This window comes from Phymastichus coffea, unplaced genomic scaffold, assembly GCF_024137745.1.
Source record: "Phymastichus coffea isolate CEN01 unplaced genomic scaffold, Cenicafe_Pcof_1.1 PCOF00011, whole genome shotgun sequence".
Lineage (NCBI taxonomy): Eukaryota > Metazoa > Arthropoda > Insecta > Hymenoptera > Eulophidae > Phymastichus > Phymastichus coffea.
In genome coordinates this window covers 2734906-2761598 of record NW_026706822.1, presented here as the reverse complement: position 1 = coordinate 2761598, position 26693 = coordinate 2734906, and the positions used below count along the sequence as shown (strand labels likewise).

General features: G+C 35.7%; 1 protein-coding gene across 4 annotated transcripts in view; it reads left to right on the top strand.

Moving 5' to 3' along the window:
• The window catches only part of LOC131672465 (protein IWS1 homolog), a 555150-nt gene that overhangs the window by 419858 nt on the left and 108599 nt on the right, over positions 1-26693 (top strand). For all 4 annotated transcript variants that reach the window (XM_058949712.1, XM_058949694.1, XM_058949720.1 and 1 more), the window contains one exon: positions 8551-8911. In XM_058949712.1, coding sequence (XP_058805695.1) covers positions 8551-8911 — 361 coding nt within the window. The remainder of the gene's footprint in view (positions 1-8550; positions 8912-26693) is intronic.

The window sequence follows — 26693 nt, the reverse complement described above, 5'->3', positions numbered from 1 at the left end:
TCTAACTTCAAAGTTTTATATCTCTGGTATAAATTAACGTACAGAGACGCGCGTGAGTGCGTTTGAAAGGTCTTTCGGAGAGCTTTCAAATGATATGACTCACGGTTGCCATCGATTGTTTTTTTAAATTTTGCAACAATTATGCAAAATTGAAAATTCTGAAATTTTTTTATTATTTTTGACAATTAGCCAATTTTGGAAAAAAAATCGTACGAAAATTTGAAGTACACCATTTTTTAGCTATTACCAAGCCCTATCTGAATCACTCATCAAAAATTTATTTTCGTCAAATATGACGCGCGCACGGGCAGTTTTTCCTGGAAGTGACAGTTTTTTTCAACATTTTTTATCTCCGTCAAATTGTAACAATCGAAAAAAATTTATAGGAGAAAAAATGTTTGTTTTTTCACGTAGAATACTGCAATAATTTTTTTTTCGGTTTTTCGAAAAATTTTTTTTTTCGGTTTAAATTATTTTTCAAGGTCGAAAAAAAAAAGATTTTTTTTTATGTAATTTACGATACTTGTTATGTAGTATTATTGAATGGGTGGAAAAAAATTTTTTTTTGTGGTTTCTCATCTTTTTAGCGTACCGACTGTGAGAAAAAAAAATTGAAAAAAACCGAAAAAAAAAATTTTTCGAAAAACCGAAAAAAAAAATTATTGCAGTATTCTACGTGAAAAAACAAACATTTTTTCTCCTATAAAATTTTTTCGATTGTTACAATTTGACGGAGATAAAAAATGTTGAAAAAAACTGTCACTTCCAGGAAAAAATGCCCGTGCGGGCGTCATATTTGATGAAAATAAATTTTTGATGAGTGATTCAGATAGGGCTTGGTAATAGCTAAAAAATGGTGTACTTCAAATTTTCGTACGATTTTTTTTCCAAAATTGGCTAATTGTCAAAAATAATAAAAAAATTTCAGAATTTTCAATTTTGCATAATTGTTGCAAAATTTCAAAAAACAATCCATGGCAACCGTGAGTCATATCATTTGAAAGCTCTCTGAAAGACCTTTCAAACGCACCCACGCGCGTCTCTGTACGTTAATTTCTACCAGAGATATAAAACTTTGAAGTTAGACTGATTTTGCCCGAGGGGGGGGGGTAAAAGTGGCTGAGCGGCACTGTATTTTCGTGCTAGCGTTATTCTTTATCATCTGATAGGTGGCATCCTTCAAAGTAATCCCCACTTGATTGAATAACACGGTTCCATCGATGTTTCCACTTTTCAAACAGTCCTGGAACTCACTTTTAGGGATAGCCTTGAGTACACTCGTCGCATTGTTTTCAACCGTTGTTTTGTCATCGAATCGGCGTCCTTTGAATGGTTTTTTTAGTTTTGGAAACAGCCAAAAGTCACAAGGGGCTATGTCGGGACTGTATGGAGGTTGTCGAAGCAATGCGATATTCTGTTTGCTCAAAAACTGCTGCACAAGATTGGATGAATGCGCTGGCGAATTATCGTGATGGAGAAGCCAGTCACCACTTTCCCAAAAGTGCGGCCGTTTTCTTCTTACTGCATCACGCAAACGTTTTAAAATCTGAACGTAGTATTCTTTATTGATTGTCTGACCTGTTGGTACATATTCGTGATGTACAACACCTTCACAAAAAAACAATCAACATTGACTTAACATTGCTCCGACTTTGACGTGCCTTTTTTGATCTTGGCGATTCAGAATGCTTCCACTGTGAAGATTGTTGTTTTGTTTCAGGATCATAACCATAAACTCATGATTCATCACCTGTAATAACTTTACTAAGCACATTATCATTATTATTGACCGTTTCCAGATTGTCCAGAGCGATTTCTAAGCGAATGTTCTTCTGCTCTGCTGTGAACAATTTTGGGATGTATTGGGTGTATTTCGCACACACACGTTTCATTCCTAAATTTTCGGTTAAAATTTCTGAAATGAGTTTTTGGTATCCCAAGGTCTTCTTCTAGTTCTAGCACAGTCATACGACGATCTTGTTCGATTGCAAGTCGTACCCGCTCAATAATACGAGGGTGGTCCGATAAGTACTTAGCCTACAAAAGAAAAACGAAAATTTTGGAAAAATGGCATTTTATTTTTCAATATAGTCTCCTTTTAGTTCGATACACTTGGCCCAGCGATACTCCAACTTCTTTAACCCGTCTGAAAAATACGTTTCCTCGAGGTCTGAAAAGTAGGCTTCCGTGGCAGCGATTACCTCCTCATTGGACTCAAATTTCTGCCCGGCGAGTGACTTTTTCAAGTTTGGAAATAAAAAGAAGTCGCACGGGGCTAAATCTGGAAAATACGGTGGATGGGGCAGCAGTTCGTAGACTAATTCGACCAATTTGGCCATGGCGACGGCGGAGGTGTGAGCTGGTGCGTTGTCATGATGGAAGAGCACTTTTTTCTTCGCCAATTGGTGTCGTTTTTTCTGCAATTCGACGTCGAATCGGCCCAATAATTCGGCATAGTACAGCCCTGTGACCGTTTTGCCCCTCTCCAGGTAGTCGATGTAGATCACACCTTGTGAATCCCAGAAAACGCTGGCCATCACCTTTCCGGCCGATGGGGCAGTCTTCGCCTACTTCGGAGCTCTTTCGCCGGGTAAAGTCCACTGTTTCGACTGTTCCTTGGTCTCTGGTGTATACCAATGGATCCATGTTTCATCGACTGGCACGAAACGACGCAGAAACGCCTTCGGGTTGCGCTTAAACAGCGTCAGACATTCTTCTGAAGTTGTCTCATGGTTGCGCTTGTTGTCCGAAGTAAACAAACGCGGTCCATTGCGCCGACAGCTTTCTCATGCCCAAAATTTCATGCAGGACATGACCCACGCGGTCTTTTGAGATGCCTACGATGTTAGCTATCTCGCGCACCTTCAATCGTCGATCTGCCAATACGAGATCGTGAATTTTTGTCACGTTATCCTCCGTGGTAGCCGTTTTTGGAGCACTTGGACGTGGCTTTTCAAAAATCGACGTGCGACCACGTTGAAACTCGTTAAACCAATTTTTGACGGTCGCCATCGAAAGAAAAGAGTCACCGTACACAGCATCCAAGCGCTTTTTGATTTCGCTGCGCGATTTCCCTTCCAAAAACAAGAATCGAATCACCGACCGATACTGCTCTTTTTCCATTTTTCAAAAATCAATGGACACACTTGATTTCACACGCTCTCAAAAATAAACCACAACTCCGATCCGGCTGTAATCTTGACAGTAACCATCGAGAAGGTTGTACTACGTGATAGAATATTTCTTTTGCTAGAGTGGCGCCATCGGGCGGTGAGGCTAAGTACTTATCGGACCACCCTCGTATCTGCGGTTTTTGTCGTCGAAGGTTGGCCGGAACGAGAATCACTATCGACAGAAGTGCGACCACCCTTGAACTGTTTATACCACTCTTTTATTCGTATTTTGCTCATGCACTCGCTTCCGAAGGCCTTTTGCATCATTTCAATAGTTTCCGAACTCGTTTTTCCGAGTTGAAAGCAAAATTTGATGCAAATTCGTTGACCTTGTTTTTCAGTCATTTTTGACAATATCAAAATCCGACGAACGCGAAAAAGGCACTGTAAACAAATTCACACTGCGCATGATGTCCGGCAGGTGTCAGTAAGTAACCAATAGATTCGTGAGGCTTTACTGTTAACGTTTCTGTCTGGTAGAGATCGCTCGAACACTATGGCGCGAAGATATAAACGTAGGCCCGATACTTTCCGAACAGACCTCGTATGTATGTTGTTTTTGAGACAGACTTTTTTTTTGTATTGCTGTGCAATTTTTATGTAGTTACAAAGTCGGTCCAATAAGTACTTAGCTTTACTGTCGAAGGGCTCCAATATCGAAAGAGAAATATACTATAGTGTAATACCTTCCTATAAACGGCTACTGACGACAACTTAGACTTGTCGTTTTGTTTTGAGAGCGTGGGGAGGCAAGCGCAAAACTACTTGGAGGAGGGAAAAATGGTGACAGAGCAGTACTATGTCGAATTATTGGGCCAATTCGATGCTGAATTAAAAAAACAACCATATTTGGCCAAGAAAAAAGTGCTCTTCCACCCCGACAATGCACCGCCTCATACCTCCGCATTCGTCACGGCTAAATTTTTCGAGTTGGACTATGAACTACTGCCCCATTCACCGTTCTCTCCAGATTTAGCACCGTGCGACTTTTTTTTGTTTTTCAACTTGAGGAAGTAATCGCCGCCATGGAGGCCTACTTTGCAGATCTCGAGAAAACTTTTTTTACAAATGGATTAAAGAAGTTGGAGCATGGCTGGGTCAAGTATATCGAACTAGAAGGAGGATTTTTTTTCATTTATAGGCTAAGTACTTATCGGAACGTCCTCATGTATGCATACAAAAAACTTTGGTCTATAATAACACGATATTATACTCCAATACGATGATGTTGCTTGAATCCTGGAGCGGTAATTGTGACAGTGTCATAGAAAAGACAACATTGTATAATAAAATTATAAATGTCAAAAAAAATACCGACTGGAATAATGGGCAAAAGTCAATCATTTGATGTTCTTGGATCTCATATATGGAAGAACTTCAGCCGGCCATTTTCAGATACTGTATTTTTTATGAATTACGATTTTGATTCACATAACATAAATAATATCATTAAACTTCAATCAATAGTTCGCAATCAACTATCTTCAAGATATACTATTGTTTTTAATATTCCTGGTTCAAGAATTGTTATACTACTGAACATCCAGAACATTTTAATAATAATCCTGTTGCTTATAGTTTTTGAGATTCCTGCAATACGTATTCTGACATAAAAGGATGCAAAAACATGGCTATTATACGTTGCGGTTAGTGCAAAAAACCGTTGTTTCGTGTACTTTTATGATGAATATCATTATTGTAAGAAGTATGAAGAATAAATAAATCCTAATTTTCTTGATTTTTTTCGAATCTCGACTAAATGTATCATAGTGTCGCATATAAAAAGTTCAATATCATTTTAATGCATTTGAAAATACTATACTTTACATTTTACAAATTGAGGCACAAAAAAGGGAAAAATTTTAACCAAGAAAAATAGAGGTTGTAACCCGCCTAGTGGAAATTACACATAAGAGTTGTATTCGTATATTAGAAATGATGCGCAATGTATTTTATAGTAAATTATCAACTAGAACATGTGTCTATAAAAATCATTTTGTTTAATTTTAAGGGTGGTTTTTTAATTTTAAGGGTGATTCAAAAATAATCTCGAACAGGCTAACTTTGATTTTGTATTCGATCCACAGTAATATTTTTTTGTTTGCTAATAAAATTTTTTTAAAATATATGCACGAAGAAGGAAGAAATTTTGATGAAACAAAATAGAGATTGTACCCTTTGTGGTCAGAATTGCATGCGCTAGTTTCGTATTTACATAAGAAGTGATATGAAATTTGTTTCATCGTAAAATATCAATTAAAATCTGAGATATATTAAATATCGTTTTAAACAATGTGCGCCGCAAAGGATAAAGAGTTAAATTATAAAATAATAATTCACGAATTGCGATTGACGTTTCAAAGCAAAAATTTCGATGCGAATTCTCGACGGTGTCTTGTAAATACTGTTTTTATTTGAGTTATTTCAACTTCCATTGTTGTATCTTTCGCTCCCGGTGCCATGATGGAGTTGATGATCGTCCTTGTCCTATAATGTTCGTAAAATTCTTGTAAAAATAAGCGTTTCTTCTCACACTCTTCATTCTTTCTATCTAATTCTCACTCTGTATTTTCCAAGTACTTTCTTTGCAAGTAACTGTTCACTAATCTTTATGTTTTTTCCATACAACGATATTTATTTCTAATTTTTCCTACTATTACTTGTGCAAATGTGGACTTTGGTTTCTTATCACTAAATTTATTTTAATTTTTTTTTCAGTTGTTCCGAAAAGAACAATCGATCATACATTGCTTTTCTTCATTTTCTCATAATATTCCTCACATCGTCTTTTAAATTTTGTTTCACAAATTTGTTCTTTAGTCTGCTTTATTTACTTTTGACCTGCAAGATAACTTTATTTTTCTTAATGCATACTCAATTTTTCACATATTCGCCCAAATTTTACTTTCCGTTGTAATCCAGTATGTAATTGTGATTCTAATTCAGAAAAATCAGATAACAATGGTATAATTTCTGTTTCGAGTGATGCATCTTGCATAGTGGGCTTTTTTCACATAGTTAAGTGTACGAAATTTGTGTTTTCGGTCATAATTTCTCTGAATTTTGAAATAAATTAGATTCAACATTTTTTCTTCTATCATTATCGGGTCATAATTCGTGCGCAATACAACATTACTTATTCTTATGTTCGCGTTGTTAAGATATTTCCGTCCTTTTTGCTATCACTCGTTCTTATTTGGTTTACAATTTTTTTTGTCTTATAAATTAATTATGGTAATGTTAATCAAGAATAATAACGACGTCACACAACCAAATTATAAATCAATCTTTTACACACACAAAAATAATTGTAAGATCTTCACAAACTGATATCCATGTATGGTTCCATTATTATATTAATGTTTCGACACGGACCTCTGAAAAAATAATTTTTTCATTCACCGACAATGAATAATCTTTTGATATAAATAAATAGTATTAATATCTATTTACAAATGCATAGTTGCTATAATATATATAATATACAAAGTGTGTGAAAAGTTCCGGACATCATGATAAGTCGGTGGGAACCATGTTTGGAAAAAATGTTTAATATAAAAGTGATACGATTTTTCCCTGGCTATTCAATGGTGACCTTGAATTTGACCTTGGGCTTGACCTTCATTTCATTTAAAAGTCAAATTGATTTTTTTCAATGGGATGCCATCTTTTTGACTTCGAAGAGAAAAAATTTATTTAATGTTGAGATAATTCTTCATTTTTCTCAATTCAATCTTGCATTGTAGTCAAAGTCAAATATCGCTAAGGCAGAATATCTCAATGAATAATATTAAAGTAGGGCTTTATGAGTTCTCGGAAAAATTAATTTGGTTCGGGTCAATTTTTCCCGATTTCGGTTCAATAATTGGATTTCAGCAACCATCAAAACATGTATAACGGTTACTTGCAAACTTTGAATGAGCAAACAAATTTTCTGCAACGACCGTATTGGATTCGCCATTTTGTAAAATAATAAATTAATCTGATATTTAAATACTGCAACTACCAAAATATGAGTAACAACTACTCGCAAGCTTGGAACGAGCAAGATCCAACCTTGAATGGCTGGATCGTGAAAGTTTTTGCCTTAAATGACTTTGCCGAGAAAGGTTTTGCCTTGACTGGTTGAGCTGTGAAAGGTGTTACCTTGACTGCATGGACTGTGCAGAATCTTGACTTCACTAGCTGCACTCTACAGAATCTTGATTTCACCGGTTGGGCTGTAAAAAGTTTTGCCGTAACTTAACGTCATGACCATTTTGTTCAGATGTTCTGCCTCAGCGATATTTGATCTTGACTGTTACCTTGCAATGTCTAATTGGAAAAAAATTAAGAATTATCTCAACATTAAATAAGTTACTTTTTTCTGTCCGAGGTCAAAAAGACGAGATCCTATTAAAAAAATTAAATTTAACCTTCTAGTGACCTTGAAGGTCGAGTTAGAGGTCAAATTCGAGATCACCATTGAATAGCCAGGAAGAAAATCCCATCACTTTGACATGAAATATTTTTTCCGAACATTGGTTCCTACCGAGTTATCATGCTGTTCCGGAACTTTTCAAACACCTTGTACAACGATACTATAGCCCGATCAAAAGTTCACACTTGACTGACAACATAAGAACGACTGAAGCCAGCTCAAGTTTTTTATTTATATAATTTGGTACGATGTTGTACTTTCATAATTGACCAAAGATATACTTATTTATTTAGAAATGTTAAAATCATTAAAAAATATTCATGGAAAAGTGTGATGAATTTGACAACTGGAGTGACCTGTTAATAATGATGCTACCGAGCACTTCTTCTATTGATTTTTTTTTTCTTATTGTCAGTGATATCGCGTTCGCGACAGTCGATGGCTTCTCTTTCTTCTCTTTTTGAGGCGCGCGTGTGGAAGATGGAGAAATATGCAGGAAGAAAAGTATATAATAAAATAAAAAGGGGCCGAGTTAAACTAACTTTCTTTTAATAAACTTAGAAATAAATTACTCCTAGGGGTACACTGTTTAACCTTCCGAAATAGTTTCTCGATAGACAAGCTTCTTATCGTAGAAGACTCATATTATCTACTTATAACAGCGCTAAATAGTATTATTTCTCACGTTAGTTTATGAATGTAAAACAATAAAGGGTAAAAGTACATTACATGTTTACCCTTTAAGCAATGGTTCGGTTAAATTCGCATCACATACCGTTATTTGACATTTTTTTCCTTCTGTTTTGGTGTTTTTTTTATCATAATCGTTTGTGCTTCTAGTTTCTAATATCTTTTATGCTCTGTGAGATGTAGTTTACATTGTATCATATTAATAAGAATAGTATAAAAACATCATTGTAGTGTAACATTACTCAATTCATATTTTTTTATTTATAGTGATGACTGCTTATCAGATTTCGATCGTATGCTGGCTAAACGTAAAGAGGAGCAGTCTCGGCGACGGAAAAGAAAAGATATCGATATTATCAATGACAATGATGATATAATTGCTCAACTATTAGGAGATATGAAGAATGCTTATGATGAAGATAGAAAATTAAACGAACTTGGTAAACCAGCTATGAATAAGATAGCAATGCTACCAAAAGCATTATCTCAGTTAAAAAAGCATGACCTACAATTAGCATTTCTAGAACACAACGTTTTATCAGTTCTTACAGATTGGTTGTCACCTATGCCCGATCGATCACTTCCATCTCTTAAAATTAGGGATTCTTTGTTGAAACTATTATGTGAGGTTAGTATATATATATATATATATATATATTTAGAGTGAGAAAGAATTCTTTTATGTACAGTGAATGAATGAATACAGGTTCCGTTTTTTTTCTGTTGTGAGATTAAATTAGGCTAGCACGATTTCTATTGCGTAGTTTCTAATATTTTCTTCAATGATCTTAGTCGCAACAATTACCGAGATCTCGTCCATGACGTTCTCTATCGTTACCCTATTTTAAGTCGAAATCATAGCAGTTTATTATAGGTAACAGAGTAGTGGGCCCAGAACCGGTCACTGTGGTACTATTTTAGTGATGTTGTAGAAGCTATATATATTTCCCTCCTAAGTTGTATAGATTAGGATATCTTGTTAGAAATAACTCGATTCAATAGCAGTAAGGTACTTGTAGTTCTAGGTCTGAATAATGTAGGTTCTTATCCTTGACCGAATTGAAGGCATTAAGGATATCCATGCAGTGATAGTGCACGTGCGCTTTCTGCATCGGCTGCAATCGGTAGTTTTCATAACCATCAATGATATGATGGTCATTTCTATATCCTATGAATTACATTACACGACGTGACTGATGTGGATTGAGAATGAATAGTTATATCGCGTAGATTTTGGGTAACTGAAAACGAATCTGACCATGAAAAAGTTCGTTGACTTCAAGTTTTTGATATACGAGGTCTGTCCGGAAAGTATCGGGTCTATGTTTATATCTTCGCGCCATAGTGTTAGAGCGACCTCTACCGGACAGAAACGTCAACAGTAAAGCCTCACGAATCTATTGGTCTTACTGACACCTGCCGGACATCATGCGCAGTGTGTATTTGTTTACAGTGCCTTTTTCGCGTTCGTCGGATTTTGATATTGTCAAAAATGACTGAAAAACAAGGTCAACGAATTTGCATCAAATTTTGCTTTCAACTCGGAAAAACGAGTTCGGAAACTATTGAAATGATGCAAAAGGCCTTCGGAAGCGAGTGTATGAGCAAAACACGAATAAAAGAGTGGTATAAACGGTTCAAGGGTGGTCGCACTTCTGTCGATAGTGATTCTCGTTCCGGCCGACCTTCGACGACAAAAACAACAGATAATATTGAGCGGGTGCGACTTGCAATCGAACAAGATCGTCGTATGACTATGCGAGAACTAGAAAAAGACCTTGGGATACCAAAAACTCATTTCAGAAATTTTAACCGAAAATTTAGGAATGAAACGCGTGTGTGCGAAATTCATCCCAAAATTGCTCACAGCAGAGCAGAAGAACATTCTTCACAGTGGAAGCATTCTGAATCGCCAAGACCAAAAAAGGCACGTCAAAGCCGGAGCAATGTTAAGTCAATGTTGATTGTTTTTTTCGATTGTGAAGGTGTTGTACGTCACGAATATGTACCAACAGGTCAGACAATCAATAAAGAATACTACGTTCAGATTTTAAAACGTTTGCGTGATGCAGTAAGAAGAAAACGGCCGCACATTTGGGAAAGTGGTGACTGGCTTCTCCATCACGATAATTCGCCAGCGCATTCATCCAATCTTGTGCAGCAGTTTTTGAGCAAACAGAATATCGCATTGCTTCGACAACCTCCATACAGTCCCGACATAGCCCCTTGTGACTTTTGGCTGTTTCCAAAACTAAAAAAACCACTCAAAGGACACCGATTCGATGACAAAAGAACGGTTGAAAACAATGCGACGAGTGTACTTAAGGCTATCCCTAAAAGTGAGTTCCAGGACTGTTTTGAAAAGTGGAAACATCGAAGGAATCGTGTCATTCAATCAAGTGGGGATTACTTTGAAGGATGCCACCCATCAGATGATAAAGAATAACGCTAGTAAGAAAATATAAAGGTTGGCCCGATACTTTCCGGACAGACCTCGTATATATTCACTCAGTCAGTCCATCTTCCCTCTCTCCTTCCTCCCTCATTCACTTACTCACTTTCTTCCTCTCTCTTTCCTCCTCTTGCCTCTGAGTCAGAGAGAAAATTTTATATGGGATAGCATGTGGGAAACGTGACAAGCCCCGTGGTATCAATTTTCGAACCAGAACAACGTTGATCCCTGTTTTTCTGGGTGGACCAGCCATCCTATGTCGGATCTTTTTTATCAAGAAGAGTCAGTCTAGCTGGGGTATCGCGTCTAAATTGTACAATATTTTTTAGATAAGCAGTATATAAGATATTGTTCAGTTTCTAGCTTATCTTTTTATCATTCCCTTTCTTTTGAGAAATAAACATCTTCAGCCATACAAGTATAACTGTCAGCTTCACGCATACTCATTTTACAATTGACGTTTATTCCGAATTATTAAAATAAATAAAATAATTATTATTTTATGTAATACGTAACATACTGTCTTGTTTTATATACTCAAACCAGAGGCTCACGTAGAAACAACATATTTTCAGAAAACGTAAACAACTAAGGCTGAATTAAGAAAAATGTACTGGCTCGTAGAGGAAAATAGGAGCTCACAATCGAAAATAAAATAATGTTTTACAAGGCTATAATTAAATCAATCTGGACTTATGGCATTTAATTATGGAGTGCCGCTTCAAACTCGGTTAATAAAATCCTGGAAAGATTTTATAGCGTCTTACGAAATATGGTACAGGCTCCATAATTCTTATCAACGACATCATCTGGAATGGCCTAAAGAAACCATCAATAGAAGAAGAAATTAAAACGTTCTATGAAAAAACCATCTAATATTTTTTTTTAACAAACTCATCTAATAAAACTGATCAGCAAACTTCTCAAATGTAAAATATGCTTTACAGGGTCCAAAAAATCGATTATTTGAAAATAGTTGCAATCGATACTAAAACTAATCAGCAGCATCCACCCAAAATTTCAAATCGAAACGGATAACAGTTTTTGAGATATAGCTCGTCAGAGTCCGACGCATCAGGTATATTTGTGCTTACGTACGCGACGAGACGATCGAGTGCGCTCGGCCCGCTTCCAATTTTGAAAAACATCATGTCGAATGCTTATTCAAAAGTGCCGTGTGGATCATCAAATCATTTATCGAGGTCCAGAAAAAGACGCCAATATTTCAACCCATCTTTGCAACAAGATCGAGATGAAATCCAGTTATGCGCCTCGGCGAAGAAGTTGCGTATGTCAGATTATATTGAGCCTAGTAACAATTCAATGCATTTTTATCGAATTATTGAATTTGTAATTGTTTTTGGAGCCATAACGGGCATGTTAATCTGTGAATCTTGTCATGAATTAGTCCAGTTTTCAGATAAAGATAGCCGTAGTTTTGGTTTTAAAATAGCAGTGGAGTGTTCGTGCAGAGCCCAAGAAATCAATTCCTCTCTATGTGTTAATACTTATTATGAAGTAAATAGACGACTGGTTTTTGTTATGAGACTATTAGGCCTCGGTTGAGAAACCCTAAATTTATTCGGAGACATGGTCCAGAGGTTAAGTATAAACAGATACGATAAAATCGTTCAGCATTTATATTCTTTCATAAGTACCATAACAGAGTACTAATACTTGCTTGATGTAAAGTATAGCAAAGGCAAGTGAAAATTGTAGTTAGGCTATTCACACCCAAACTTGAGCATTAGCCATGCTCATGAAAATAAGGTAGCATATTATTTAGCACTAAACAAATTTTACAACTCCTACAACATAGAAAGAACAAAAAGATAAAAGCGATTGAATATTTTGTTTAAAAACAATAGATCGTATAAAGTTTGTAAACAATGTATTTTTGAAAAGCTTAAAAAGAATCAAGAGATATATTTGGTCATTCGTTAAATTAAATTAATGTACAAGAAACTAGTTCAAGTGATAACGCTAGAAATTAGGAGAATTTTTCCTCTATACAATAATAAAGAGTATGTTCCTATCGATAAAGAGCGAACTGTTGAAAAATATGATCAGAAAAGTCCCAATGATTTAATTAGAAAGATTGGTTTAACTAAAGAATAATCGAATTTACTAGCTTCAGACTTAAAGAGAAGAAATATGGCGACGAAGGGTACTAGAGTAAGTGTATACCGTAACTGAGAGGAAAGGTTTTTTAAGTATTTTAATAAAAATGCAGATCTAGTTTACTATATTAACGTAAAAAGACTTATCGATGAATTAAAGCCAGACGTTTACAAACCTTAGGATTGACGACTATTTATTGATCCATCACAGCGCAGCCTTAAAGCAGTATTTCTTCACAATAAAAACAAGTATGCTCCTATACCGTTAGCTCAGTCAACTACGCTCAAAGAGTATTCAAATCTTTAATTGGTTTTAACAAAAATAAAGTACAAAGAACATAATTTGCAAATATGTGGAGACTTGAAAATTTTATCCATGATATTAGGACAACAATCTCAATTCACAATATATGCATGTTATTTGTATATGTTGGATAATAGAGATAGAAAAAATCATTACAAAAAACAGAATTAGCCACCAAGAGAGTCATTTGAACCTGGAAAACAGAATATTTTTAAAGAACTTTCGTGAATCCGTCTAAAATTTTAATACCTCCTCTGCACATAAAGCTTAGGTTGATAAAAAAAATAAGTGAAGGTATTGGACAAAAATAGCCAATGTTTTAAATACTTAGAAAAAGTGTTTTATAAGAAATCAGATGCTAAATTAAAAGAAGACTTCTTTGACGGTCCTGAAATCCGTACTTTATTTAGAGATAAAAACTTTGACACAACTATGAATGAATCCGAGAAAGCAAGTTTTAAAGAGGCGTCAACAAAATTTTTGGGTAACATAAAAGACGTAGATTACATAAATATTGTAAAAAGAATGGTACGTAATTACCAGAAATTAGGCTGCCTAATGAACTTAAAACTTCATTTCCTTGATTCTCATCTTAATCAATTTCCTGAAAATAAAGGTGACTAGTGAAGAAGAAGGTGAAAGGTTTCACCAAAAGAATTTGAACGTAGATTTCAAGGAAGGTGGGATATAAATATGTTGGCAGATTACTGCTGGATAATACAAAGAGACAACTTAGACAAGGAGAAAAAATGTGCCAGAAACCCTTTACACCGATCATTCGATGAAAAACGTGTGCGTAAGCGAAAATTATGTAATACTATAATATCTGTAACGGGGGGATAAATCTACAAAATGAGAAATTTATTTAAGAGAAAACTCCCACGATGCAGAGCAAACCGCCGCTCCGTTAACACGTATGTTAATACGTGTATTCGCCTTAACGTCAGCTGACTTAACTTAGTTGTCTTCGATCAAGCGGAGTTGAACTCACCTTAAGTCACGTGCCTTGTGACACTCGATGAGTTTCAAGTGTAAGCGACTTTACTCCTAATCCACTTAATCCCCTAGCTGTAATCGGATTAAAACCTAAGCCTTTTTCAATTGCTTAAACTACTAGGAAAATTATATGACGAAATCGGCGAATAAGTTTAACAGATTTTATTAATAAAAAATCTCTACAGTCTTTGTCGGGCCGAAAGACTGACGCACGTGAATAGGATTTACAATTAAATAATTTTCGGTGAGAAAGAGAGAGAGAGAAGATTCGAATATTGGCGCGATCTAACGCTCGGCGCGAATACAAAAAAAATTAACGCTAACACGGTTGGACAAAATACCAAATGTATTTTGTCACGTGATAATTAAGGGAGGTGCTTCTACCCTGCGGTGCAATTACGGTGATCAGCCGTAATTGTTGATGTCAGTAAAACTATCAACTGCCTCTGGTCCTGGATTATCAGCTGCGTTGCCTCGTACCGCCTATCAGCTGCAAATCTGCTGCTACCGTAACGCTGCAATCTGTTGATCATGTTGTTGCACTCGCGTGCGTAATTGTTCTGGATAAAACTATTACTCGGCGAGAAAAACAGTGCAAACAAAATTCGGCGATATCCACTCGTATCAACAGCTGAGTCGTAACTGCCAATTCAAAAGATCGCGCGCCCCCTCTCTCTCTCTCAATACTTAGAACTAACGCGCGAAAATCAGAATCGCGAACGGTTCGATTAATTGAATCGACTACCGTTGCATATCTTAAAAATAACTAAAATTACCTCACCTGGTCTCACTAGTGTAACTGATGATCAATTTCAAACTTAATTTACATCTAATATTCTAAGATAATCTTATTTTCATGTACTGTAACGTTTGAATCTATCTCGCGTTATCAAAACAATAGTTCGGACTCTTTGTATTGAATTCGCAATCGCGTCTCAGAGAAAAGCAAGAAGTTGACACGCGTGTAATCTAAATAACATATGAAAATCTTTCGAGTAGCAAACCACAAGACTTTCGAACTCGATGAATTGTCTCGAAATGCAATTGAGAGTGGTCGCATCTATCGGGGAGAGGCTCGACAGCGCCGCAATCACTACTCAACTTAATTTCTCAATGTATTTTGGGTAGGAAGATGTCTAAGGCTGCTTTTTTCTCATGAGAGAGATAGTCTCATGAGTTGAGCGCTTAGATATCTGTAGGATGGGAGTTTAGCAGGCTAACCACTGAATAAGAAATTTATCTCAGGAAATTGCTGAGGCTTTATTTCTCTAACAGTGCCCGCGCTGCTAGGCAAGGAAGGATAGTGAGTCCTCTTGCCGCAGCGACGAGCGAATTTATACTTGCGAAATGGGCTCCTTTCTACGCTTGATAGCCCCTACAACGCTATTTTTGAAATTTACACAAATTTTGTACAAGTTTTATCGCAAAATGGTTCGATCTAAATTGCAATTATATTATTTAAAAAACTAAACTTGAAGTGACGAATTTTTTGACATAAATTACTTCTCGAGGAAAAATCGCCTTTTAAAGTTATAAGTGATACAATTCAATAATCAAATTACGCCACTTTTACAATAAAATTATGGAAAATTTTTACATGAAAAAATCGCTTGTGGTTAGAAGAATGTTATTCAAGTTAAAAATGATTAATGTAGCTATCTAATTTTGAATAATAATTAAAAAATGGATTTGCCAATTTCTTGTTTAACGATCTAAAAATCAGTAAATTAGTAACAGTCAAAATCATTAATTTTATATCAATGTATGATCGATTCGCTATCTAACAATACAATTTTTATTGTTTAAAAAAATTATAAATTTTTTATTTATTGATAACTTAGTGAATAATTAGTTATCAAAGTGTCAAATTCTTGCTTTTCTGTTTCAATGCGTCGAGGTTGTAATCACATACTCGAAATAACAATATAATTGTTTATTGCAAAATAACTAACAATATTAACTTGTAGATTAAATTTGACTAACAAATATCGATTTGAGAGTTATAACAACATGAAATTCAGGATCAGCGCATCAAAATTGACTAAAAAATACTTTTGTTCATTTGAAAAACTTTATAATTGTCGATTTTCTATCGTAAACAATAAATTTTCCACGGTCGTGACGTCACGCTCCTTATATGGTAATGTTTTCGCAGAGTTGCCCTAATACATTTTCATATACGTGAGAAATGCGCCTTTGCTCCATTACCGCTTTTCTTTGATTGTCTTGTGTGTGACGGGTTGCTAATTTACAGAAGAAAATAGGAGATAAATCAAACTGGACCGTTACAGTACCACATTATGAACAACCATTAAAATGGATTTAAAACAAAGATTTTCCAGAAAATCATTGAATTTCTCCCATATGTTACAAGTTAACGTCTGCTGGGATTGGACTTTTAAAAAATCTGACGTCAAACATATAATCAGCAACCTCAAAAACTCCCAATATACCATTTATTATGCTTACTAATTATTTTGAAGGAACAGAATCAAATTTAGCATGAATTTCGGCTTTATTCGTTTTTTTGTAGTTTCACCTCAGTATGTCTGGTTGAAAAATAGTTAAAAATATATTTAAGACATAGTTTTAATGTACTTTTTCCCGTTAAATTCAATTCTGTAGTCAAAATAATTTTATTTTCACTCTTTTTATTTTTCATTTCGAAAAACGCTAAACAAACCTCAAAAAATGAGGTTTTTCGTCATATACTTCAAAATATGCGTGGAAAGGCTATTTTATTATTGTAGATTCCGATTCAGCGTCGAAAAATACGTAAGAAAAAGTATGTCTGGTCAGAAGTACATATCCTTTTTTTGTGGGCTTCTGTAATTGATTTAGATATAAGAAGTTCATATTGCCAAGGATGCATATTTTGGAATGGAAAAAAAGATACTGACGCCTACAAAAAATGGTATAAGCAGCATAAAGAAGAGTGTTCAACAAATCACAGTAGATCTATAGGAAAAATGGAAGTTTCTTGCAATATCTAAGAGATCTGTTGTGAAGTATGGTTTAAAGTTTTTGAATTATATTGGAGATGGTGACTCAAAAGTATTCAAATTACTATTAAGTTAATTACCACATAGACAGCTGTATCTTATAAAAAAAGTAAATGTATAGGTCACGTAGAAAAAAGAATGGATACACTACTGCGAAATGTGAAAAAACCAAGAAAGACGGAAAAGGGAAGTTGACGGATGTAATTATAAAAAGTTAACTGCTTATTATGGATTGATGTTTTAGTGACATATGGATTCTGTAGAATACATGAAGAAAGTTATAAAAGCTATACTAGATCATTTTACTTCCACTGACAAGAAACCAAAACACTAGTCCATTACGATACAAGTAACGCTGCGCGCGCTCGTGCTTCACGCCGTGCCAGAATCCATCGTTTCAGACACGTGTATCGTATACTATTTTGTAGCACGAGTGTCTTATATGCGCCAGATGAGTCTGTACCAAAATGAGTTCTATAAAAAATGATATTTTTTTAAATCAAATCTGAAATTTAATAAGTAGGAATTAAAAAACATCGTCAATTTCCAGTTCGTTCTGATAGTCATTTTTTCGTCGTTCTGACAGTCATTTTTCCGTATCGTGCGGCCGATCAGTCTTTGTGAATAAAAATACAAAGTGCAGCAAACAATAAAATAATAATGAAAAACTGCACTATTACTTACGAAAAGTGATGAAAGAATTTAAATTATTAATTCTAAGTTTCAATTAGACATAGTTTCATTAAATAAGTGATTTTTCCATTTTGGGCCTCATTGGTCAATTTTCAGATAATATGCTCTATCTTCAGATGTAATCAACAAATAGAGCTGAAATATGATTTCATATTTCAAACCATTGAAAGAAGGTAAAAAACCTTCAAAAAGTAGAATTTTCATAAAATTTCTTATGTCGCTGAGAAAAAAGTTGATTTCAAAATAACTTTTGAAATTATGAACTTAATGCTCATTAAAGTTCGCGTTCTCGAAAAATGGAGACAACAGTTAAAATTGAAAGTTTCAAGCAATATGAAGAACTGTATGGAGCTGGAATTGCAGATTAATTTTTATCGATGTAAGTACACCAAATGCAAAAATTTTTCATGTGTCTAAGCTTAAACGTGTTTTTTTCAGAACTACAATATAATTTTTTAATTTGCGTAAACGATTGCAAAAATATTATTTGTCCTATCGATTTGGTGGAATTCTTATTCTGAAGATATTTAGATTATCCACAATTCGAACGAAAAGATTTTGCATAAAAATTATTTAAAATATTTTATAAAAAAAATCAAAATTTTTTTACCGTAAAATACATTTTTTTTAAATGTCCAAATTTTTTAAATTTGACTATTTTATTATTTTTGTTCATTAATATTGTGCTAAATGGAGTATATTTATAAAATATTTTGTTCTTTTTTGTTTCAGATGACATTTGGGAGCTTGAAGTTGTACGAGATGAAACAAGTCATTGAACAAAAACATCCCGATGATTTGATTTGTTGTTAAGAAATTATAAAAATTAAATTGTTTAGTACAAATCTTTAATAAAACTCACCCAAAGTTTCAAAATAATTGGTTTTATTACGGCTGAGACAAAAATATGAAAATACGGTATTTTCGGGCTTCCAAAAGCAAGTTCACATCTTAAACAACGATCAGTTTTATGAGACTTAAGAAACATAAATTTATGAAAACATAAATAAACGAAAATCTATGTGATATGCAAATAATCTAAAAAACAAATATAGAATACTCACTAGAGTATCCTGTTGCATATCATATTATCTTACCATGATAGCAGTAACATTTACTTATTGTTAAAATTTAATAAACAGAATATACACTTGATAAAAAAAGGAGTGATAAAAAAAATGTGCATTAATTAGAACAATTTTCCTATTATATTATTTTAATAATAAATTGCAAGTAAAGTAAGAAGTCTGTAAATTTAACATAGCTTAGTACACTACGAGCTTCGTTTTCAAATGCGTTCCATAAGTGATGTAATTTTGCTAATGTCTAAAGCTTAATTGTTTTTAATTAAACATGCCGCGAAAATTTGTCCGTTCATATAATTGCCTCGAACATTTTTTTATTTCTATGTACGGCAATTTTATATTCATATAATTACACTGACTTATCTTGCGATCTGAGTAATAATTTCTTTGGTGCCCTAGTCGGGATAGCAAATTCAACTCTACTTACTGCTGCTATGCTGTCTTGTGCCTAAAAAATGATGATCCCGATGAGTTTCAAATTATTGAGTAATTCGCTTAATTTCAAATTATCCATTTTTTGTTTAGTAACTGAGCTATTTTCAATTTTAATAAATATATTTTATATAGCAGTTTCGTTAACTGTTATGTTAAATGAACTATTCAGCAATAACATTGATATATTAAGTTTAATAATTGTTACGTTCCAAGCATGAACAGACAGCGGGCACTGAGATGTCGCTGAATAATTCTTTGACGAGTTGTGCCTGTAAACAGATATCGTTTTTCGCGGAAAATGAGAAGTATGCATAGTTATGCAGATAATATGCACTTTTGCAGAAAAGTTCATTGTAAGAGTAGAAGAGAAAAGAATTTATTTTTTTTCTTTCACACTCTTGCAAGAATCACGGAATAAGGAAGGAGACTCTCTTGCAGCTGATCTTGCAGCAGTAGTGTTGAACAATTAGCTCATTTATCGGTAACAATTATTATCACGTCAATGAGCGACCTACTTTTACCTTCGCTGCTGGGAATAACACTTCTCCAATCCATTTCGACTTGCGCAGCGTGTGTAGTTATGAACGGTACAGATTTGACGTCATCAGCGTAGTCGTTAGATCGAATAATGCCGATGCCTCGCAGAGTCTCTACAGGAGTGAACGAAACTTGCTGCAGGAAATAGAGGTAGTGAAGAATATCCTGCCACCCTAGATTTTTTTTTCGATTACACAGGCTGACAAAATTTAAAAAATGGAAAAACCCAGAAACCAGACAGTACGTTCCCAAAGGTTTTTGGTACGCTGAAACCAAATCTGACCTCAGAATTGCTCCATCACCCTAGGTTTTCGAGAAATCCTAACCTAAAAGTTCAAAAAACACGATTTTTCACTATATTTCGCGTAGTATTACGTAGTAAGCCAATTTTATTTTAAAAAACGAGTAATGCTATCTCAAAGTACTACTCTTACCCTTTAAAACCCTTTTTTCAGATTTAAAAAATATTTTTTTTCCATCGAGATATCGTAGATTGAATTTGAGTGATTTAGCGATTTCGTTACAGCACGAAATAGTGGCGAATTTCCGAATAAGGAGCTATAGTGTAATTATATGTTTTTTGGGTCACTGAATCCAAATTTAACGTAAGAATGACTCTATAATCTCAATTCCCTTAACCCTAGAGCTCCATAACCTGCGACGCTGTAACCCCTGACCGACATACTCCAAAGTCCTTAACTCTCGAGCCCTTTAACCTGCTGCGGTAGAACCCCCGACCCTCACACCCCAATTTCCTTAACCCTCGGGCCTTCAACCTGCGAAGCTATAACCCCCGGCCCTATCGAGGGTTAAAGAAATTCGGGTTTGGTGGACGGGGAATACCGCTGGGTCAATGGAACAACTATAGACGTCATTTCTGCGGTAAAAGAAGGTAGAAGAATTTGTGTCTGTGATAGGAAACTTTTTCTGGTCTACTAACGATGAAGAAAGTACCTACATTAGCAGATACCGGAGTCACTTAGGGCCTATATTTCCTTACTTGAGGATAACCGTGTATGACATTGCTAAAAAACTACAAATTTTTGTACTTCGCTCTACATCCGTGTTAGGGATCATGTTTGAGCGGCAGGCTAACGGATAAGTCATTGGAATTGAATTTTTGGTATTATTTCTCGTACAACATTGCGTGCAGTACTTTCATTGATTTTTATCATAACTTCATTTTTCAGAAATTTTATTATTACCCCATTCCGGTATTAGAATAAGTTTATAATATTATTCGTGTTTTAACACTGCTCGAAAACTCCAAGTTTTTGTGTTCTACTCTTCATCCGTGTTAGAGATCGTGTTTGAGCGGCAGGCTAACGGAGAAGTCACTGGAATTAAATACTTTCTATTATTTCTGATATAACACTGCGTGCAGTACTTTTACTGATCTTTATTATTACTTTGTCTTCTAGAAATTTAATTATATTTACCCATTTCGTTATTAGAATAAGTTTATAATATTACTTGTGATTTCCAATTAACTTATAAGTTATTGAAGATGTCGGCATGTAGAATTCCATGCAAAGGAAAAATCGAGTCCTTTTGTAATATCTGCGGTAAATTCGAGGTAGCTCGACTTCGTCGATCAATCACTGATATCATTAAAAATCTGAAGAATGTTACGAGACACCTATGAAGAATTTAGACAAACCATGGGTTCCTAAATATATTTGTGAAGACTGTCGCCGAAGTTTGAAAAACTGGAATAAAACTAAAACCGAAGTTGTTCTCCAACCAACAATATGGCGTGAATCTAAAAATCACCATGATGACTGTTACTTTTGTAAATGTGATACTTTAGGTTTTAATCATAATAACAAAGCTTCTCTCCTTTATCCAAACGTTTCTAGTGTAACAGCAGCTTAGTATGGAAACATAGAAAGAAAAAAAAATTCTGATTCTGAGCCAAAAAAATTTCAACTAATAGAAGTTCCGGTAACAGACAAAAGCAGCAGTAGTGATGAAGAAGATCAAAATTCTTTGGATGATCTGATCCGTGATTTGAATCTTCCGAAAGATTCTTCAGAACTCTTAGCTTCAAGACTAAAAGAAAGAAATCTTTTATTACCTGAGACAAAAGTTTCTATTTACAGGAAGAGAGATATTAAATTTCGGCCATATTTTACTTGCGTGGATAACCTTGTTTACTGCAACGATATAAAGCATCTCATCAGTTTATATGGAGTGCAAGGAGGTTATAATTCAGAGAACTGGCGACTCTTCATGGATGCATCTGTACAAAGTCTTAAGGCAGTACTTCTGCACAATGGGAATGAGTATGCAGCTATTCCCATTGCTCATTCCACTGTGATGAAAGAGTCTCACGATAACTTTCGATTCCTTCTTGAGAAAATCAATTACAATGAACACAAATGGCTCGTTTGTGGCGATTTCAAGATCATCAATATATTAGTTAGCTTGCAATCTGGAAATACGAAGCACCCCTGTTTTTTGTGTCTCTGGGACAGTCGTGCACGAGAAGAACATTGGGTTCGGAAAGAATGGACGAAAAGAATCGGAATGGTTGTTGGATCACACATTGTCGTCCATGAGAACCTTGTTGATACTAAACATATCTTGTTATCTCTACTCCATATAAAACTGGGCTTGATGAAGCAATTCGTCAAGGCACTAGATAAGGAAGGCGAATGTTACAAGTATCTTCAGGGCAAATTTCCTAAATTGTCTGAAGCGAAAATTAAGGAAGGCATATTTGTAGGGCCAGACATTCGAGCACTTATGAAAGATGATGAATTCCTCTTGACAATGACGACTAATGAGAGAAATGCTTGGATAAGTTTCAAAAGTGTCACCGAGAATTTTCTCGGAAACCACCGGGACCCTAAATACAAAACTATTGTGTCGACAATGCTACAGAATTTTCAAAAATTAGGGTATTTGATGAGCCTGAAAATACACTTTTTGTTTTCACATTTGGAATACTTTCCGGATAATGTTGGGAAGTTCAGTGAAGAAATGGGTGAAAGATTTCATCAAGATTTCAGAAACAAAGAGGAATATTATCGAGGTAGATGGAATGAGAGCATGATGGCTGACTATTGCTGGGCTCTACACCGACACGATACATTGACAGATCATCATAGACGCAAATCTCTTAAACGTTCATTTCAAGATAAACGACAGCGTTTTCATAAAAAAAAGAAGTGAAAAACTGTAGGGTTGCAGATATTCAGATGCAACACTCACAAACTGAATAAATGAGATTTAAAACGCGTAATTGAAAGCTGCGTAGAATACAAGGCTTGGATATTGAAGGGATTGAAATGTAGAGACTTACGGTTATACGATAGCAGCTTGAAGTGCTGATTGAGGAAATTCTGGCAAAGGAGTCTGAGGTTGCAGACTTGCAGGGCTCGGGGGTTGAATATAATTTAGAGGCTTGAGTTATTCTGCGTAGCGAATTTCGGTATGAGGGTTGGGGGTTATAGCGTCGCGGTAATAGTGCTCGAGGGTTGAGGAAATTGGGGTGTGAGGGTCGGGGGTTATAGCTTCGCAGGTTCAAGGCTCGAAGGTTGAGGAAATTGGGGTATGAGGGTCGGGGGTTATACCGCAGCAGGTTAAAGGGCTCGAGGGTTAAGGAAATTGGGGTGTGAGGGTCGGGGGTTATACCGCAGCAGGTTAAAGGGCTCGAGGGTTAAGGAAATTGGGGTATGTCGGTCAGGAGTTACAGCGTCGCAGGTTATGAAGCTCTAGGGTTAAGGGAATTGAGATTATAGAGTCACTCTGACGTTAAATTTGGATTCAGTGACCCAAAAAACATATAATTACACTATAACTTCTTATTCGGAAATTCGCCACTATTTCGTGCTGTAACGAAATCGCTAAATCACTCAAATTCAATGTACGATATCTCGATGGAAAAAAAAACATTTTTTAAATCTGAAAAAAGGGTTTTGAAGGATACTTTGAGATAGCATTACTCGATTTTTTAAAATAAAATTGGCTTACGACGTAATACTACGCGAAATATAGTGAAAAATCGTGTTTTTTGAACTCTTAGGTTAGGATTTCTCGAAAACCTAGGGTGATGGAGCAATTCTGAGGTCAGATATGGTTTCAGCGCACCAAAAACCTTTGGGAACGTACTGTCTGGTTTCTGGGTTTTTTTCCTAGTCGGCTTGTGTTATTCATTAACTTCATCTTATTACTCATTTAATTTACGGTATTATGTTTATTATTTATTATTATAACCAAAGGACTTATATATGAATTTCATTCGTTGCAATCAATATACATATATTTTATATATAATAAGTTATTCAGCAGAGGAAGAAAAATTCCTGTTTATTGGTTTCACATATAATTACAAAAAAAAACTTACAATTAAAAAAAAGAGAAGACATTTTTTGTTTGTTTTACCCCACTTATGATCTAGTAGCGTAACACCACCAGAGCAAGGAGACAGATAAGTATTGCACTTATATACTTCAATTTTTCCTCATTTTTAGTATCTGATGAGTAGTGACATTGCCATTGTAAATGTCTCAGAGTTGCATTTCTGCTTCTTGCATATAGTATTTTATCTAAGTTATTTAGTATTGCCGGACAAATGACTATGGCATAAATAACTCTGTAATGTGGAAACATTCATTTATGTTGGATAATTGAGTCTCAAATAGAGGATTGTTACGTCCCAAGCAAGCCAGACAACAGACGCTGAAATGTTGCCGAAACAGTATTTACGTGTAACTATCTGTCTTTCTCACGCAATCGGCTAACTGAGTAGTTCTTCGCTCTCGGTAGCTTTGATACGGATCGACCTCCAGACGAAATGTGCATATAAGTCGATGCCGTTTCCCGCGGAGAGTGAGAAACACGCATAGCCTTCCGCCTAATTTACGCTTTTGACAAAAGCACATCGTGAAAGTGGAAGAGAGACAGTCCTCTTCTCTCACGCTCTTGCAAAAATTAATGAATAGGATAAGAAACGACTCGCGAAGCTGAATGAGCAATTAGTCCATCGGCCGGTGACATTAGTTATCATGCTAGTGGCGAGCCATTGCTGGCTTTTTTTCGATTACAGAAAGGACTGGAAGGGCACTCCGCGACTGCGAGTGAAATAGTAACAAGCTACGCGAAATGTTTAACTTTCTTGTAAGATCAACAATGTAATAGTAATAAAGATATCGATACCATCAAAAATCAGTGAAGTTTCAACTCGAACCGAAACATTTCGTCAATCTCTCTCGATCTGTGAAGTATGACTAGCTGTGAGCGGCGCTTTAGGCACATTCCACTATTCTTGTGAACGCCAAACTGTAGTTCGATAAATCGTAGGAGAATCTACAAGCCAAAGGTGTCGAAGGGTAACCCACCACGACAGGATTTTTCTTTCGATAATCCTGCCCAACTTCGCGGGCTCTAGATCAGTTTTCCCGGTAAATTACGGATATACTCGAAATGAAAGAGGAAAAGTAAATTTTTATAAATTCCGGACGTAAAAAGTATACTTTAAAGACTATGTCATCAACAACTATCAAGTCTTTGTGTTTTAGTTGTAATTTTATTGAATACTTCGAGTTAATAAAAATTTATGTTCATTTTTTAACTTACAAGGTACACTAATGTTTTGACATTACCTAGATATTTTATATCTCTGCAAGTCATCAGATAATAGTTACGTTACTGTATTGGTTTTTTCGGGGCAAACTATGCTACTTTAGCTTTATCCATATTACCGTATACTTCAACAAGCTTATCTAGAGTGTCAAAAACTGTTTCAATTCGTTTATATTTTAGCTGTTACAGTTACTTGATGTATCAGATATCTAATTCAATTTGCAATTAATATACATATTATATATATACGAGGGTGGTCCGATAAGTACTTAGGCTCACCGCCCGATGGCGCCATCTCGCAAAAGAAAAATTCTATCACGTAGTACCAACTTCTCGATGGTTACTGTCAAGATTTCAGCCGGATCGGAGTTGTAGTTTATTTTTGAGAGCTTGTGAAAGCAAGTGTGTCCATTGATTTTTGAAAAATGGAAAAAGAGCAGTATCGGTCGGTGATTAGATTCTTGTTTTTGGAAGGGAAATCGCGGAGCGAAATCAAAAAGCCCTTGGATGCTGTGTACGGTGAATCTTCTCCTTCGATGGCGACCGTCAAAAATTGGTTTAACGAGTTCCACCGTGGTCGCACGTCGATTTTTGAAGAGCCACGTCCAGGTGCGCCGAAAAGGGCTACCACGGAGGATAACGTGACAAAAATTCACGATCTCGTATTGGCAGATCGACGATTGAATGTGCGCGAGATAGCTAAGATCGTAGGCATCTCAAAAAACCGCGTGGATCATGTCCTGTATGAAATTCTGGGCATGAGAAAGCTGTCGGCGCGATGGGTGCCGCGTTTGCTCACTCCGGACAACAAGCGCAACCGTGAGACAACTTCAGAGCAATATCTGACGCTGTTTAAGCGCAATCCAAAGGAGTTTCTGCGTCGTTTCGTGACAGTCGACGAAACATGGATCCACTGGTATACACCAGAGACCAAGGAACAGTCAAAACAGTGGACTTTACCCGGCGAAAGTGCTCCGAAGAAGGCGAAGACTGCCCCATCGGCCGGAAAGGTGATGGCCACCGTTTTCTGGGATTCACAAGGTGTGATCTACATCGACTACCTCGAGGGGGGAAAAACGGACACAGGGCTGTACTATGCCGAATTATTGGGCCGATTCGACGTCGAGTTGCAGAAAAAACGGCCCCATTTGGCGAAGAAAAAAGTACTCTTCCACCATGACAACGCACCGGCTCACA